The following is a 16,807-nucleotide window of genomic DNA, read 5'->3' on the forward strand; positions in this document are numbered from 1 at the left end:
ATAGACAGAGTCTAAATTGCCTCATGTATAATATAATACTGAAACAATATTGCCAATGAACAAGGTATGCACATCATAGCAGATCACTTTTGGAAATATAAGGAAGTTATCAAAACAAGCCAGGTAACCGAGCAAGTAACAGCAGTGAAAACATTAGTGAGCTGTTTAGTCCGGTGAGAGGAAGAGAACAAGATCAGTACTTGTGTACATCTTAGTACCAGCAAGGAGGCAACAGAAAAAGAATAATTTGTTCACGGTTTTATGAGGAAGATGACATGCTACGGCATGGATATTTGTGTGGAATAAAAAAGATGACTCTCAGGCCAATCATACAGAAAATCATCATGCTCTAGAATAAAATTATCCATGTCAAGAAAACATTATTCAGCCCATACACACCATTTCAGTTGCACTATTTCTTATACGTTGTTTGCTGCAGCATTCATTGCATGTATATTAGTTATAGCTATAAAAGCCAGTGGATCTGAGCTCTGAATACAATTGATGGGTTAGTTTACAAAGCGCTCTGGAAATGAAAAGAAACCTTCTGAGATGCTTTGTAGGAAAACTGTAGTAACAGCTGAAAAATGAACTACCATGTCTGAGAGATATTGACAGAATATTTGTTATTTTGTCTCTGAACTTCTGTTTTCAATATGCAATCGGTTATATTACACTGTATTTTGATAAAAGTAAGCTTTACGCATTCTTTAATCCTCAAAGCTTGTCTAACTGGTATTGTTCTCCTGTGTCAAAACAGCACAGCATAGCCCAAACTGCAGCCATACCACCTGATATAGGAAGAGCTTTGTGGTAGAATTAGACTAGAATTGCCAAACTTATTTACAGAGACCTGGCTGTATGTAAGCAGCGTCACACAGGAACAGTGTGGCTGTGAGCTCTTACCGTTGCTAAGTATTTCTTAGTAAGAATCAGAGAGATTCTTCATCAAAGTCTGTAGAACAGTAACCATGTGTCCCAAAGTCTACTCTGCCCCTCAGTGATACTAACAAAAGTCCATTTCAAGCACCTATTCAAATCACTCTTCCAAAATCTTTCCCTCATCATACCATTTAAACTATCAACAAAACAAGCCTTAAAGAAAAACAAAGTAGGAAAATGCATGATCTGAGCATAAAGAAATCACCCAGAAAGAACAGATAAAGACAGAAGAAATTAGGATGTTAGCTATTTCCCTGCAAACCCATGACAATGACTCACAGAATCAATTGTACCAAATAGACGATTGTTGGGAGAAAACACGTTCATCAATGAAACAAAAAAGCAACAAAGCAGCACACAAAGGAGGAGGCTGTGAGCTCATCACGACTCCTGTTTGAAAGAACTTCATGGCTGTAAACATCATGCAACTCCGTGTAACTGTATTGAAGGTTGAAGGAGAGGCTTAGTTCCTAATGTTTCATCAACTCCAAACTTTAGACCACTAAGGCATTCTTTTGGTAGAGGCTGCCGATTTGACAGAAATGAGTGCTTAATGTTTTCTGGAAAAATGTGGTCACAAATATGAGCTTGAATCCTTAACACTCTTCTCTCCTTACAGAAAGTCTGACTCTTGTATCATTATTCACTGGAAAATGTCCTTATACAAAGCAAATTTTTGTAGGCCACTCAGAAGCAAAACTCTGAAGAAACATCCTATGAAATCATCACAAGTAACATCTAACTATATAGAAGCAGTCTCTTAATTAAACCTTCTTCTGGAATTAACAGGCAATTCCTATAGGCACCCATATCTTTGCTGCCTTTCCTCAGATCTCATTTTTAAGTAAACCTTTTGCCCCAAATATTCTACAAGTTCCAAGCACTTTATGGAAACCTGGAGGAAAATGGAAGCAAACTGAAATCTAGTGAGACATCAGCGGAGAATTTCAAACCGCAGGGAGTGGAATTTAACAGAACTGAAACAATACTTCATGAAAAGCTTCCTGAATCATGAAGCTTCTCAAACAGATTTCAATGTTTGAAATTTCACCACTTATACCCTGTAGCATAGTATGTGAGCAATGCTTTTAAAAGCGTTTACCTCTATGGAATGTGTCACAGTGCTGATTATAAAAATTTGTCCACCACATGCAGCCCAAATGGTCTCCTCCATCACAAGCAGACTTCTAACAGGCAGAACCCCCAGTTTAACTATCTTCTGAGGTTCAGTGTTCCATGTTCCATCTTCAATAAAAAAGAAGAAAGGTTATATACAACAAAATGGTAATATTTGTTTTAAAACAGTTTTGAAAACACTATCTCTCAAGCCTACTGCTAGAATCTCTGCAAGCTGCCACTTCAAGCTATGCTGTGACTTATGTATGTTTAATTTTAGCTTCCAGGCTAAGTTTGTAAAGGTAATATGCAACATTAAGGGGGAAAACAAAAACCAAACACTCATGTGTTTGTTAAATGAACAAATTTTATCTGGATTAATTGAGACACAAGGAATTCTACATTACTGTTCTAATACATCTTCCTTCCTTTCCAGAGGAAATGCACTCAGAAAGCCATGGCTGATATAATTTTCTCCAACACAGAAGGAGCTCATAACTGACCTATTTCAAGATGAATCAACTTCCAACTAGGACAGAATCATCTTTCATGTGAAAAGTAGTCAGCAAAATTTTTATTGGGTTCTAATGGGCTCAGATGACTTTTAAGAGCACATTGATGGAACGGACTTCCTGCTACTAGATGCCTCATTTAAGGAGGAATGTTTTTTCTTAATGAAATTAAAACTTAATTTTGTGCCATATCTTCAGTTTTCCTACTTTTTCCCCTAACTATAATCCACAGTGTTTTCTGTGGACTGCATTTAGCAGATCCATGTTACATTATGCATGTGTATGGTGGCACAATCAATTATTCAGAGACCTTCTAAATAAAAACTGTACACCGCCACTTAGAGCTCTGGTCACTTTCACTTGCCATCTCTTTGAAACAAGGATTAGCAGATTATTTCTCCAAATTTAAGAGCTAGCAACATGGGGTTCTTCAAACAGTTGTAGCTGTGTATTTTATACACGCAATTTGACATACTAAATATGTCAATAATGATTTTAATACTTTTATATTAGTTAATTTCTATTGTAAGCACTCATTGAACATAAAGTCTCAAAGACCACATTCCTATTCATTATGCTTTAGTAATAATATCAAAACTAGTTAAAGTAACTCTTTTGACATTGAAATAAAATGTGTCAAAAAGGCCTCATTCCGTCACTTTAAAGCCTTATTCCTGCAAAAGCTGCAGAAAAGTTGTCTACTGACACTGGTTTCAACTCTGTGAACACTTAAATTGTTGTTGATGGAGATCAAGGTAAACATATCTTTAGGCAAGCACTTAATTACACCTTTTTCATTCCACCTCCATAAGAAGTGCACCTTTTATTACATGCGTAGGTGAAGGGGTACAAAGTTGCCTGCTTCACAATAATGGCAGTGACAACAACAATGAGAAGCCTCAGCTGTGGAGTACTTCTCATCCCTTCTGCCATCTGCATGATACAACCTTTGCTGAGTCATGCTCAGGATGTGGCTCTCTTCCAAAAGCATCTTTGTAAAAATGACATTTAGTTTTAGCCCATCAAAATAATTTTCATTATTTTAGTTTTCAAGTGAGAAGAGTATTTCCAGTTATTAGCCTGCAAACTCTCCCAGCACTATCAAAGTCACTCCATGTTCTTTGTGACTCATATGTACCATCAGTAATATACAAACTTTTGGAAAACTTCTCATTTGCTAGCAACCGCATTATCCTCAAATTAAATTCTGAAGTGAAGGCCGCCCATACCCTGCAAGTGCTTAACCACTGTAGGTAGCTCGGTGCAAAGCCTTCAGAGATCAGAGCTGCACATGTGTGCACATCCTGACTTTGTTGTGTAAGTTATGCTGACTGCAGAAGCCAGAACAGCATCCATATGTAGCACCCTTGTGTTTCCTCTTTAGGGATAAACCCAGCATAATTCTAGTATATTCTTACTGTCTTTTCTGAACAATAAAGACAGTAAACTTGGGCAAAGAGCAGATATGGTGAGCAAGAAGCTAGCTCTTCTTCTGTAGTTATATTTTCACACTGACCAACACATTAACACAAACACAAAACCATTCATGGAACCCGACAGCTCTTTCTCTTAAGTACATTCAAGCTATATGTTGATCTATACATAAGGCATAGCTGATACTGAAATGACAGGCGAATAGAGATTTTCAGCTTCTGAACTATGGACTTGGATTTAAATTTTGCTTAAATTTCATTGCAAGCATCTAAGGGTTTTTTCTTCTTCATCTTTATGCCCTCAACTTTCACACAACTCCTCAGATCACTAGGCATTAAGCTGTGTCATTAATTTTGATCAAGTCTAATTTAAAATTATTATGTAGCATTTGTAATAGTTTTGAGTGAAAAGGAAAACTAGTACTGGTGTCAGGTGGATGTTGATCGCAAAACAAAATTTCTAACACAGCTTACTGAAAGGTAAGAAGATGAGTTCAATATTACCAATGTTATAAATGCTACTAGTATTATGAATACTTAATTCAACAAATATGCATATCAAAACTCTGTTCTCAGAATACCATTTTCTGTTGGCACTGTTAGCACAGCATTTAACAAACCAGTTAACTTTAAGCATTCAGTGGGATTGGACATATGAAAAAAGTGAGACGGAGATGTGATGTCTTTCATGTTACCATGACTTCATGCAAAGAAACTGCAATCCCATTTCATATACGGCCCAGGGAAAACCCGAAACTATTGCTCTACCCAGATACCCTAGCCATGTGCTAAGACTATTCTGTAGTACTTTTTTATTTCTTCCTGCAAAGATTGCCGTATTCCAGATCAGACAGCATCTGAGACAGGTGGGACAAAAAACCGGCAGGAGACTCTCTAGTCTGGTAATTAGGGCAGTATTTAAATGACGGGTCAGCTGTGTTCTGGTCCCCGTCTCAGTGAATGCTTGATTATATGAAGTAGAATGGCACCAGGAGGAGAATTTAAGCACTGTGCATCTCTCTCGTCTTATTTTGTGGCAGGCAGGAAAACCTCTTGAGAGTTGAAAGCATAGGTATAAATCCTCTCAAGCAAGGCAAGGGATTAAGCCTGGTAATCCAACATACTTCTGTGAATGCTTTAACCACAGGCTGCTGACTAAAAGCAAGATCACAACCTCATTTTGCTGACCAAAAGTTTTATCGCTCATTGCCAAAATTACTTAGCAAGTCTGCGTCTAGTTCACAAGTTGCTTCAAGACTATCAAAATCATACTTTAAATAAAACATAATACTCTCTCTGCCTCTCTCCAGATGTCAGCATCTGTCCCTATTCAATACCTGCCTGCACAGACTTCATGTTTGACATGGGCTATTTCATGTTACCTGTCTGCTTCAAAGTTCCTTCCTTCTAAAATCTAAGTGAGAAGTATTATTTCTATTCTACTTGTGTAAACACCTGCAGTTTCAAGACATACTTATGTAAGCGGGTCCAATAACTGGCACTGTCCATGTATTTACAATCAGATGCAGCACTTGCAAAAGATATAGAATGGCTTCATTTGATGTTATAAATCCTTGGTTACTGATTTAATAAACTGATTTTTTCCTAAGAAAAGCAGCAAGAAGTAGTAGCTGAGAGAAAACTTTTGCCAACAAAATCTCAAGGCATACAATAGGACAGGGCCAATGCAAGTTGCTCAGCAAACTATTTTCTGAAGAACAGGAATCGAGCAAAAGAAAAATAATCAATGGAGATGTACATGATGTGGTTCTCAGAGAGCTGGCCAGAGAATACCTGTAGGAATGCCCGCAGAAGCATGGTTTGTCTTAAGATTCTGTTCAATTGATTCCTTGTTTCTGTTCTCTAAACAAGCATTGATTTAGTTTTAGGAAGATTTTACGGTCATTGTCACCTCTAGAATGCTAAAAATACACAATAAAATCTTCTTCTACCTATGAGGTATGCATATAGATACCGAAAGAGATGCAATATACAGTACATATATCCAATAACTAGAGGCTAGTTTGTATGTGGGAAAATCAGTTATCTGCACGTTGAGCAAATACAAGAGCGAAGCCTGACACCTGTGGAAACAGGAAGGACGCAGTGGGAGAAGAGAGAGATGTTTTCATTCTGCTTTGTGAGAAAAGTCCATACAAGTATTAACAACACATAAAGATCACTGTATTTGCAAGTTTTAGTTGACTCAGATCTTAAACGGACCACATCAAAGCACCAAAACTCCTGCTAAGCATACACCAAATGCCTAGTACACAAGACATGAGTGTCTCTGGCAGTCTGTACGACATTACTATAGCAGAATGTAGGCACCTATATAAATTGCAGGTACAGCTATTTGCAGGAACGAGATATGTCTACAAAATCTGAGAACAGGGGCAAATACAAAAATACATCTAGAGGCTTCCAGAAATAACACATCATAATTTCTGATTTTTGCATCTTAGATGAATACTTAAACCACGGGAACACAGTTTTTAAGCACGAATGTGTCTATGCATTAATCGACCTGTGCTATGGCACTATTTGCAATACCCTCTGTAAGTTGTATTTCTCAAGTAGTTACATGCCATAGTTTATACTCCGATATTGAAAAGTATCTTGCAATGCTTATATCAGGCTGTATATCATACTTATATCATGGCTTATATCATACTGCACCAAAGTAAGATATCTTATGCTCATACTTTAAAATCTTAGAAATATTGTATAATAAGGGCATTATTTCCATTAGTGCATTTTGTTATTAGTCTCATGATTTTTATGGATGTTAGAAAATCAGTTACCCTTCTATTCACTCAAATTTCATCAGATAGGAAAAGTTTTAAAACAAAATTCATTATATAGGACAGGATGTTGGCTATTTTATCTTTCTTTTATTTGTTTCCATAAACCCCAGTTAAGTAAAATACTACTATTTTACAATAACATATAAAAACAAGTTTCTTATTTAATTTATACATGATTTATTAATATTTAGTATTTTTAATAATAATTTGTTGGCGCTTTTAGGTCTTCATATGAGATAACCTAATAAAATATAGTTTAGGTCTTCATAAAGGCTTTCTAAAGTTTGTAGTTTTCCCTTCCTTTATGCTTACAATCAAGCTGAACAGAACATGCCTCTTTGTCGGTAGCTTCCTCTCCTGCTTAGCAGTACTATTGATGATTTCTACAGAGCTGCCAACACAGTCCTGGGAACAGTGGTTGTTGGTTAATTTGTGCAGTGGAGCACAAACATTTTTTCCATCACATGGTGCATAAACCAGCACTGCTGAGGATTAAGATGGTAGCTACAGAAGTAAAAAGTGTAGCACATTTCTTATCTCTTGGAAATAAGCCGAGAGACTCAGATTTGCTCTTTTAAACAAGGTGTAACTAGGAATGTCCTGTGCTAACACATGCTTATAGTATTTTTTTCCTACATATGCAACAAACTTCATGCTAAATAGCTGGGATACAACCTCTACCTAAAATTATGGGGGGTGGGGGGTGCTAGAAGTCCCAGCATGAGATACGCAAATTAGACTGATAGCAACGTTACCAGAAATATGTTGACAAGTATTGGGTGATACTGCTAACAGCGATAATGCAGCCAAGACAACAGTATTTATTTCTTTTCAATATCACTGCTCTAGACCTCTCCCCAGCAGCTTAATACCACACCTTACTTTTCATAGCAATACCTCTCACCACTTTCTACTTTAAGTGATGACAACGTGTCAGAACCACACTCTTCAGACACTCTGGAGCAGTGTGTGAAACCACCCAAGCTCTGAAGTTTGACATCAGTGACATTACACATATTCCTCCTTTCCTGCATTCATCAAAGTACACCATTGTCTTGCTAAACTGATCAAGGTACCTTGCTAATGAACTGACCTGATACCCCTCCATTGTTGTAACCGTTTCCCCTTACTCTTGTATTTCATTTCAGTTTTGGTCCTTTTCATTGATATTAATCCTCTGAAAATAATCACTGATTGGTGTCATGAGGCCTCTTTGGACAGCTAAGTCATCAAAACTCTTAACCAGCTTCAGAGCTCTCCATGTTTTTACCAGTGAAACACAGAGACTCATAGAATGGTTTGGGTTGGAAGGAAGCTTAAAGATCATCTAGTTCCCACCCCCCCTGCCATGGGCAGGGACACTCTAGATGAGGTTGCTCAAAGCCCCATCCAGCCTGGCCTTGAACACTGCCAGGGATGGGGCAGACACAGCTTCTCTGGGCAACCTGTGCCAGTGTCTCACCACCCTCACTGTCAAGAATTTCTTCCCAGTATCTAATCTAAATCTTTCAGTTTAAAACTATTCCCTCTTGTCTTGTCACTCTGTGCCCCTGTAAAAAGTCCTTCTCCAGCTTTCTTGTAGGCCCCCTTCTGGTACTGGCAGGCTGCTATAAGGTCTCCCCAAAGCCTTCTCCAGGCTGAACAGCCCCAACTCTCTCAGCCTGTCTCCATAGTTGAGGTGCTCCCACCCCATAATCATCTTCGTGGACCTCCTCTGAGCTTGCTCCAACAGGTCCATGTCCTTCTTACATTGGGGGCCCAGAGCTGAACACAACACTGCAGGTGGGGGTCTCATGAGAGTGGAGTAGAGGGGGAGAATCACCTCCCTCGACCTGCTGGCCATGCTTTTGATGCAGCCCAGGATTTGGTTGGCTTTCTGATCTGCAAGCACACATTGCCAGGTCATGTTGAGCTTCCCATCCACCAACACACCAAAGTCGTCCTCCTCAGGGCTGCTCTCAATCCATTGTCCACCCAGCCTGCATTTGTGCTTGGGATTGCCCTGTACAGGACTTTGCACCTGGCCTTATTGAACTTCAGGAGGTTCACACAGGCCCACCTCTCAAACCTGTCAAGGTCCCTCTGGATGGCATCCCTTCTCCCCAGCATGTCAACTGCACCACACAGCAACAACAACAGTGTTGTCGGTGAGGTGCTTGCTGAGGGTGCACTCAATCCCAGTGTCCATATTGCCTACAAAGATGTTAAACAGCACCAGTCCTGGTACAGACCCCTGAGGAATGCCACTCATCACTGGTCTCCACTCAAATTTTTGAGTGTGACCACCCAGCCAATTCCTTATCCACTGAGTGATCCACCCAACAAATCCATGTCTCTTGAGTTTGGAGACAAGGATGTCACGTAGGACAGTGTCAAATGCCTTGCACAAGTCCTGGTAGGTGACGTCAGTTGCTCTTCATCCACCAATGCTGTAACCTTGCCATAGAAGGCTACCAAATATGTCAGGCACAATTTGCCCTTAGTGAAGCCATGTTGGCTGTCACCAATCACCTCCTCCTCCATGTGCCTTAGAATAGTTTCCAGAAGGATCTGCACCATGATCTTGCTGGGCACAGAGACTGACTGGCCTGTAATTCGCTGCGTCTTCCTTTTTACCCTTTTTACCAACGGGGGTTTTGTTTCCCTTTTTCCAGTCAGTGGGAACTTCACTGGATGGCCACAACTTCTCAAATATGACGGATAGTGGCTTAGCCACTTCATCCACCAGATCCCTCAAGACACACAGATGCATCTCATCAGGCCCCATGGAGTTGTGCACCTTCAGGTTCCTCAGATAGTCTCAAACCTGATCTTCTCCTACAGCAGGCAGTTCTTCATTATCCCAGTCCCCACTTTTGCCTTGTGTGACTTGGGCTGTGAGGCTGGAGCACTTGCTAGTGAAGACCAAGGCGAAAAAGTCATTGAGTACCTCAGCCTTCTCCATGTCCTGGGTAACCAGGTCTCCTGTTTCCTTCTGGAGAGGGCCCACATTTTCTCCAATCTTCCTTTTATCACCAACATACCTATAAAAGCTTTTCTTGTTGCCCTACCCAAGTTTAATTCTATCAAGGCTTTAACTTCCCTAACGTCATCCCTGGCTGCTCAGACAATTTCTCTGGATTCCTCCCAGGCTACCTGTCCTTGCTCCCACCCTCTGCAGGCTTCCTTTTTGTGTTTGAGTTTGTCCAGGAGCTCTTTGTTCATCCATGCAGGCCTCCTGGCATTTTTCATAGAATCATAGAAACATGGAATTGTTTGGGTTGGAAGGGACCTTAAAGACCATCTAGTTCCAGCCCCCTGCCATGGGCAGGGACACCTTCCACTAGACCAGGTTGCTCAAAGCCCCATCCAGCCTGGCCTTGAACACTTCCAGAGATAGGGCACCCCAGCTTCCTCTTTGTTGCGATTTATTGCTCCTGAACTTGGAGGAGGTGGTCCTTTAATATTAACCACCTTTCTTGGGCCCCTCTTCCCTTTCGGGCTTTATCCCTGGAGGGGGAGTCTCTCTGAAGAATCTAAGCTATTGTTCTGTGCATGGCCAGAGTTGCCTCAGCCGCTGTTCTTGTTTCACATTCAATTGCAATCCGGAAAGTTGAGCCTTTCATTCTTTTGTAAACCTCAGAATCAGAATTTAGTAGTGTACACCTACAGGAACAGGCTCCGCAAAAACCTACTAGAAAATACACCTTTCGTTAAAATGTGCAAGAGGCTTCCTCTTACAGGTTTGCGGGCTCACGTCTTTCTGTGGCAAAGTGGATTCACATCAGTATCTTTGGGCTTCCAGAACAGACCTCTAGCTAGCCAGGCAAGGGCCACTTAGGGTGGCAACAGCAGCACTCCCAATCCCTTCTTCATGTTAAAGCTGAGCCGCTCTTGCAAAACACAGAGTTACAAGACTGGATGAAGGGAACAGAGCATAAGTTTTTGTATTACACAATCATTTTATAAAATAGAGATTTCTTCAGATGAGAATAGAGATTTCTTCAGATGAGAATAGAGATTTCTTCAGATGAGAGCCTGGTGCCCTAGCCATTATGATACTCTATGAGAAATTACATGTCCTGTTTCTCCTATTCTGTTGTGTTTGTTTTGTTTTGGTTTTGTTTGTTTTTTTTTTTTAATACCAAAAGAGCCATGGTTCATCCTTAGCTTAAGAAACCAATCATGGGTACAAGCTCTACACGGTGAATCACAGGCGACACTTCTCTACCTCATTGGCACCTGGAAGCAGAATGGCATTAACAAATGCCTTGTTTCAATTTCTTACTTTGGACATTTCTTACAGATTTACAAAATGGTTGTGGTTGGAAAGGACATCTAGACGTTATTTGGCCCAACCCTTCAACTCAAGCAGAGTCACCTAGTGCTGGCTGCCCAGGACTGTGTCCAGATGGCTTTTGAATATCTCCAAGGATGGAGACTCCACAGTCTCTCTGGGCAACCTGTGCCAGTGCTCACTCACCCTCACAGTAAATAAGTATTTCCTGATGTTCAGAGGGAAACTCCTGTGTTGCAGCTTGTCCCCACTGCCTCTGGTCCTACCACTGGACACCTCTGAGAAGATGACTCCATCCTCTTTCCACCCTTCCTTCAGGTATTTGATGACACCTCCCTGAGCTTTCTCTTCTCTAGGCTGAAGACTCTGAGCTCTCTCAGCCTTTCCTCACAGGATAGATTCCAGTCCCTTCATTGTCTGAATGGCCCTGTGCTGGACTTTTTCCACTATGTCCACATCTCTCTCATACTAAGGAGCCCAGAAACTGGACCCAACACTCCAAGTGTGTGGCCTCATCAGTGCTGAACAGCAAGGAAGGATTACAGAGCACACCAAGCACTGTGAATTTAATTCTAGGGGTGAGCATGCAAGGGTTCACTGTGGGTGCTGTACACGAGTAAGAGGTTACACATACCGATCCTGTGCTGAAAGGGTAGCCATTGCAATAAAAGCAGCATGTCTATTTGGTGCATCTATTCTCTCATCTTAATTAAACTTTCTGAAACGAAAAATATATTAATTCTACTTTTTGCCACAATCATTCTAAGTTTTTATTTTCTTTTTCCTGTTTTTCTCCATACTCTTTACAGGACTTTCTGAAAAGGAAATATGTATCAATGTCTAGAAGAAAGGAAGTAGCTGGAACTGACTGCAGTATAATCAGAAACAATACAGATATATAACGATTGTGATTTCCCTTTCCTAAGATACTTTTGTGAATGGAAGTCAAACACGCGCTGACCTTTTTTGCTATTGCATCACTCAGAAAACACATCTGGGCTGTCTGCAATCATCACAAAGGGGTTTTGTTATGTTTTTTAAACAAAGACAGTACAATGTACTTTTTCCTTAACCTCATCTAGAAGTGTTTTGCCTGGAAATATTCCTAATAATTCAGCATGAGGTAAACACTAAATACACAATATTTCAGACTGATAACTTTGCAAAAGTTGATAGCACCATAATCGACTTCCCAACCCACAAGGTTTCAGAAACTTTACAATCTGTATCACTACCATTCCTATGTATAACAGCATTTAATGCAGTAGCTATTCCATGATTTCACGTTCCACAAACTAGTCTTCTCACCCACATAAAATTAAGGATTATTGAGGATAATTATCAGGGTCCTTATTTCTAGGACTAACATATTAGCTGACCTGCATCCTAGTCTTTCTGTGACATTTTCACAGATTACCATGTTAGCTCACATTTAAAAGCTGAGTAGATTTTATGGTACCAGTGCTTCATTGACTCTGCTTTTAATTTATATTCAAATTAATTGAGGCTTAAGTACTTTTGAACTCATAGTTGAAAATACACAGATACTAAGGTGTCTCAATTAAACATGACTACTCTCCATAAAGGAAGGAATCTCACTGTACACCTTCAGCTCTCCCACTGATTTGGCATGTGTTCCTCAGTTTACTGAAATGGAAACCAAGATGTACAAATTACTTCAGGACAAGACTTTCTACCACCAAAGAGCACTCTGGATGCTGTCGATCTGACAAAGTTCTCTTGTGAAGAATGTCAGAAGAGAGCACTTGATGTTTGTAAACAAGCTGGATATGTACATGCTTTGAGCTATCTGAAAACAACAGGAGAAATTAGAGTTATTTGTGTACTTAAAACTGAGAGGCAGAAGTCATGAGTCTTTGACTACATACATATAGGCACTGAGCTTCAGTGACTGAAGTGAACCACTACACTACACTTTCAGCCCAGAGAGGAAGACACAAGGATCACAATTCTAATAGTAACCAGATTTCATGTTCACTTTTAAATCTTTCCTTAGTCTCCTTTATGCTGACAGACCAAAACCCAAGTTGAAGTGCATGGCTGGAAAGTAATCCCCTCCTTAGAAGAAAAGGCAACCCTGTAGTATGGCACAAAGCTCTTCACAGGCCGTATTCCCTCCCTACTCCCATTTTGCCGTTTGGATTCCTTTGTTTTGTAAAATAGGTCAGTGTTCATGAAAACACCCCTTCAGGGACTACTGCCTCACAGGTCCACGGCAGCCAGCTGTAAGGAATACAAACACTAACATGGGAGCAGCTGATTCGCACAACTTTCATGAGGCATGGAGAACTGAAATAACACCCACAGACCAAACTGTAAGGAAAGGGACTACAAGATGAGTCAGAAAAACATGGATGTGTATCTCTCATCTCAGAGCTTCAGCGATCCTGAAAGAGACCATGGCAGGCTCTGTGAATGTCTAGCTGCACAAAACTGATGTCTTCAGAGGAAAATAAATAGAGGACACCATGATCCTTGTCAATGCAACATAACCTTCAGCTCATAATGTAATTCAGTCTGGTTAACAGCTCTGCTGTGTCCTTAACATTCTCTGCAGACAAGCAACCCATGCATCCTTTCTTACCTATACTGCTAAGGATGCTACTTGTGTTTAAGTGATCTTTTCTGGAAGGAGTGACAGCAATTGCAATCTTAAAACAGCTTAAATACACCAAACCCTTTCAGAAGACAATACTTTACTACCCACACAGGTACATACAGAAACTGAAACAACAAAAACTATGTTCTGAGACTAAGATCAAGACCTCACTCCTGTGCTTCCAAGATAAAGAAAAAATTGCTCTTCAGTGATGAAGGGAACTGAAATCTAATGTCTGGCTTCAGATCAGAGATGACAGCTCCACAGGAAACCCACTGGGTTGAAGATGACAGCTGGCAAAAGGAAATGTCTTTCCCAACACTTTTTCAGATTCTTTGTTGCTTGGAAAAATGAAAACAAAAAACAAAACAAAAAAAAAAAAAGAAAAGAAAAAAAAAAGAAGAAGAAAGTGCATCCTGTACTTTTCCCAAACTAAGTCTTTATATGATCTGACACTAGACATACAATTTGTTCCAAGATTGAAGACAGTAAGCTTGGTGCCTCAGTTAGAGGCTGGCAGGATTTAGTAGCCGAGGTATAGTGCCATACAAATGCATCTCTACTGTTTAGAGGGCCCACCTCATTAACATATGACAGTCATCTATGCAGCTCACACTAGTAAGGTACACCAGATCTCTGCTGGCTCTGCACTTTGCAAGGTTAGGTGTCTCTGTGCTAACATCTCGCTTAAAAACTCAAGTTTCAAACTTTGGTTAAAGCCTTGCTGATTTTGAAATAAATTAACTATATATGTATGCAGTACTGCAGGGAAGCTAGTGAAACGTGTACTGGAAGTACACAGGCAAGCACCTAAACCAGGTCCAGAGAAGACTGTTCTGGTTCAGAGGTATTATTTGGGACTCTCCTTTGCTCAAGTTATTTTAGCCAATTACTTAGCTAGGTGCAGAACAAGCAACTGTGATGCTAATGGGAAAAGGAGTTCTGCTGTGAAATACATGACCCACACACATAGGAAAGACTTCTCCTATCTGTACAGTAAAAATGGAGTTGTCATTTCAAATGAGACGTACAGGAATCTACCAATATGGTATTTTTGTCTTGCACAAACACCAGTGTTGGGTAACTGAGTGGAATTAGCACCGTGCTGGGTAAAATACAGTATACTGCCTGTTATCACATAAACTTCTGGACTCTTTAACACAAAACACTTTAGGCTTTAAGCTAAAGGGGCACAAATCAGTTTTCATTCATATCGTATGGTAAAAGTGGGAACAGTATCAAAGTTTCTACTATCCTTCAAAAAGAGAAAACAAGTCTTTTCAGAAGTACTGAAAAGTGTAGCAACCTTAGTTCAGCAGTTTTATAGAGAATTTTCAGAAAATATAATAGTGGAAAACTACTTCTGCCAAAATATACTGACATGCAAGTCCCTCAGGATGCTATCAAATCATATCACATTACCTTCTGCTTTTGTGTAGATCGAGATGTTTCCATTTACCAAGCCAGCAAACAAATATTGAGACATATATGTTAAACTCATAACAGTTGATTTTTCAGGAGTGAAGAAGTGTTGAAGTCGAATTTTCTTTGAGCCTTGACAACTTTTGTAAATAGAAATGCTTTAAAAAGAAGCAAAAAAAAAAAAAAAATAGACTTGTGAAATTATGTTTTCTTTAGTTCTTATTAGAATATGCACAAATGAGATTTAGAATAAAAAGGCAGGGGGTGGGGATTTTCTCCTTCTATTCATAGGAAGAGGAATATAAAGAGTATCTTGACCCTCCAAAATGTCTATGTAGACAATCCACAATTACTTAACATTGATGTATGGCAACACACTTCATACTGTCTGGAGAAACATGCATTCAACAAAGACACATAACAATTCTGCTCAAAGTCCTTATTATGAGTCTATCAAAAATTATATCGGTTAAAAAAAAATAATGGATTCAGTATTACCTTGAGAACTAGGGAAATGAGAAGAAGGAACTCACTGCCAGAGTTACACTTAAAATTCCCACCGTTCCTACAGATTATTACCATAGGTATGTTAGGAATATTGAATACTTAAATCTGGAATTAATTGCACTTCACAAGCAAAAATAATCAGTACAATTAGATGTTGGAATTTTTGAAACACAGCATTTTCCTCAGAAAATTTTGTTCTGCTTCACATATACCAGGTAAATGTATTTATCTTATACCTTAAAAAAATTGCAGGTAGTTACATACTTACATCCTCACTGGCTATAACAAGATCTGTTTGCTTATTGACCTAAGTTTAAAATCTGTAACTTTGTTCTTCAATATAAATCAAGTGATGACCCAGTAAGGTCATCAATTCAATCAGAGCAAAATAATTCATGTCAATAGTAAACAGTATTATTATTTGCATGACAAATCCTGCATATTGTCACAGGGTAGAAGGTTAATGGGTTCCTCATCAACACTTTGTCATTCTGAAAATTTTCCAATACCTAAAGGTTATGTTGTAACGTTACAAAAGTAATATTTATATTTTTCAGACATGATTTATGATGAATTAATCCTCTTTCATCAAAGATACGCATTATTTTAATTCCGAATACTACATAGTGTATTTTAAAATCATATAGAATGTATTTTTTTCTTGATTTAGGTGGAAAGGATAAGCTGAGATCACTGTAATATCACTTGTACACTTCTTTAAAAAGAAAACATTTTCTTGGAAGTATCTCACATGATTTTGCTATAGAATAGTAAATCTAATTAATAAATCATAGACAGTACACAAAAAATGAGAATCACCTTCCTTCTTCCATGCCAAGGCAAATAGTAGGCACATTAGAAGCTTTTGTGAGAACATTTTCAGAGTCAAGAGCCTTATTTTGGTCTTTCAGTTTCTCCTCCTCTGGTATGTAGACCATGCAGAGAATCCGTGATTCCACATTGAAGCACTCAATAACCTTGGGGCTGGTGCTTTGAAATGAGACTATTGCAATCTGGCCCATCTGATTAGTACAACTACCAATCTGAATCGAAAAAAGGCAAGAAAAAAAAAAAGACCAAGACTTGATACCTATCTCCAGGAAGATAAGCATTAACAAGGAGGAATGACTGGAATGTTAATTGAAGAGTGTATTGCAAGTTATATGCATGAA

At 39.3% G+C, this 16,807-nt stretch overlaps 1 protein-coding gene across 4 annotated transcripts in view; it reads right to left on the bottom strand.

Annotated features, from left to right (window-relative positions):
• The window catches only part of ARHGEF10 (Rho guanine nucleotide exchange factor 10), a 117,124-nt gene that overhangs the window by 17,034 nt on the left and 83,283 nt on the right, over positions 1–16,807 (bottom strand). For all 4 annotated transcript variants that reach the window (XM_055714307.1, XM_055714309.1, XM_055714305.1 and 1 more), the window contains 3 exons: positions 16,455–16,678; positions 15,129–15,286; positions 2,045–2,187 (listed from right to left, as the gene is read on the bottom strand). In XM_055714307.1, coding sequence (XP_055570282.1) covers positions 2,045–2,187; positions 15,129–15,286; positions 16,455–16,678 — 525 coding nt within the window. The remainder of the gene's footprint in view (positions 1–2,044; positions 2,188–15,128; positions 15,287–16,454; positions 16,679–16,807) is intronic.

Source organism: Falco cherrug, chromosome 6 (assembly GCF_023634085.1).
Source record: "Falco cherrug isolate bFalChe1 chromosome 6, bFalChe1.pri, whole genome shotgun sequence".
NCBI lineage: Eukaryota > Metazoa > Chordata > Aves > Falconiformes > Falconidae > Falco > Falco cherrug.